Raw genomic sequence first — 2,041 nt, forward strand, 5'->3', positions numbered from 1 at the left:
TAGACCTCTAAGAAAGTGGGCTACCTATGCTAGGTCCATCTTCTAACTAGCAGCCCAATATGCATCCTGCCCAGTGAGCTCATTTCACCATTAATATAGCACAAAGATCTCTCTTTGTTGGTATTTTCAAATAATTCTAAGAATTCTTTATCTTATTTCCAATTAAATTCCATGCCAATTCACTTTTGCTCCAAGAGATCGAGGCGTTTGGATGCGTTTGGATGAGTGTAATCGCTTTTGCTCTGCATATTGTCAAATTTTTGGAAAATTGAAGAGCGGTCAAAAACTTCTCATGAAAAATGGAGCCGTTTTTACTAAATTTAGTTAAGACATTTATTCTCCTCAAACATTAACCCTAAAACTTGGTGCAATCGACGCTAGCGAAGGACACTGCCGGGATATCGAGATCGTACCCAACGTGTAAATTTTGCTGAGCCACGTTTCCAAATATCGGCGGGCCGGAGCCAGAATCCGCCACTGCGAGGCAAACCACCTGATATGCTTCCTCCATGAACATGCTCGTCGGGCTCAGCCTCACCGACGCCTCTCCGGCGAACTTGAACGTGATAAACGGTAACTTCTGCCAGTCGGGCTCGCCGGTCACCTTGAAGCACAGCGGCATAATGCCTCTCCAATCAGCAGCCTTGGGCAGGCTGACCACCCTCGACACCTCCTGCACCAAACTCGAGAGCACGCGGGCGGGCAAGTAGTTTATGGTCGTGCCGGAGTCAATGATGATGTTGCCTGTCGTTAATCCAGCGGCGGAAGGTGGGACTGGGACCGAGCCGGCACCGTCGACTATGATCTCTTCTAGCCGGAGGACGAAGTGGGTATGTTCCACCGTCATCGGGGTGGTGACCTTGCTTCCGGCGACCACGCCGGCGGAGCCGAAGATGACTTTGCTGCTGGACTGCGTGTCTGACTTGGGAACCAGGCAATAAGAGAAGTAACTCTTGTCGAGAGAGGGAACGATCTGTGAGACGAGAGAGACGGTACCGACGCCGAGCCCTGCCAAACCGGCGGTGCGGCTGCTGAAGGAGCCGCTGCTCTGGTAGTTGCAGCCGAAGGCGATATTGGAGAAGACGAGCGGAGACCCGGCAGAGGAGTAGAAAGTGAGGTCCTCGGTGGCGAGGACGCCGTCGATCTTCGACCCGTCTTGGTAGCCATAATGGTATTCGCAGGAGCTGACGTCAGCGCAAGGTCTGTGGGGTAGGGCCTTGCAAAGGTTGGAGTTGCAGGGTAGCGTCCGGTAGGAGGAGGATTTGCGCGGATCGAAGTACGGCGCCGTCTGCTTGTAGCACTTGGTGCAGGGGACGCAGTTGGCCCAGATGAGGTCGCTGCCGGTGTCGGCGATGGCCAGGATGGAGAACGGCGGCGTACCGACACGAAGCTCCATCAGATACTCAAACGAGTCGGGGACCATCCTTGAGACAGCGTCGAACGACTCGATGCCACTGCAACCCGACAATTATCATCCAAAATTATTTTATTTTTCAATTTTAGAATAAATAAATAAAATTTTTAAAAAAACTATACCTTTTTCTTTGCACACGTGCAGCAATCCGCCGGGCTTCGTGGGCGGAGCGATAGATTGCGGCACGTGAGCGATCTAGTAATGTGGCAGACTGATTGTAGAACGGAGATTTGGGGGAGTCGCGATGGATAAGCTCGATGCTAAAACTTGCGGCAGCCGCCGCCGTCGTTGTCATTGCGGCCGCCGCCGCCGTCGTTGTTATTAGGGCCGCCGCCATAGAGAGCGCAAGTAAAATCACGATCGTCATGTTTCCTATCGAGGAGAGAGCGTGCGGCGTCGTATTACTTGGCAAGGTTAAAGAATTTATAATCGTGCTTTCTATGTTTATTTGGAAGGAAAATTATTGCAGAAGGAAACATTAATAGCATTTGAATGATATAAAAAAAGTATATGAGTTAATGTAAAGTAATTTCGGCTTTTATATATATATATATATATATATATATATAAAGTTATTTGTTGCTCAAACAAGACTTTTTTTTCTTATATATGAAAAATATTATAATT

At 48.9% G+C, this 2,041-nt stretch overlaps 1 protein-coding gene across 1 annotated transcript; it reads right to left on the bottom strand.

Annotated features, from left to right (window-relative positions):
- Nucleotides 1-355: 355 nt before the first annotated feature.
- Nucleotides 356-1,781, bottom strand: LOC122048102 (aspartic proteinase CDR1-like). Its single transcript, XM_042609708.1, has 2 exons — nt 1,537-1,781; nt 356-1,454 (listed from the first exon to the last, which is right to left on the bottom strand). The coding sequence occupies exons 1-2, from the start codon at nt 1,779-1,781 to the stop codon at nt 356-358; spliced, it is 1,344 nt and encodes a 447-aa protein (XP_042465642.1).
- Nucleotides 1,782-2,041: the final 260 nt, after the last annotated feature.

This window comes from Zingiber officinale, chromosome 2B, assembly GCF_018446385.1.
Source record: "Zingiber officinale cultivar Zhangliang chromosome 2B, Zo_v1.1, whole genome shotgun sequence".
Taxonomy (NCBI): Eukaryota; Viridiplantae; Streptophyta; class Magnoliopsida; order Zingiberales; family Zingiberaceae; genus Zingiber; species Zingiber officinale.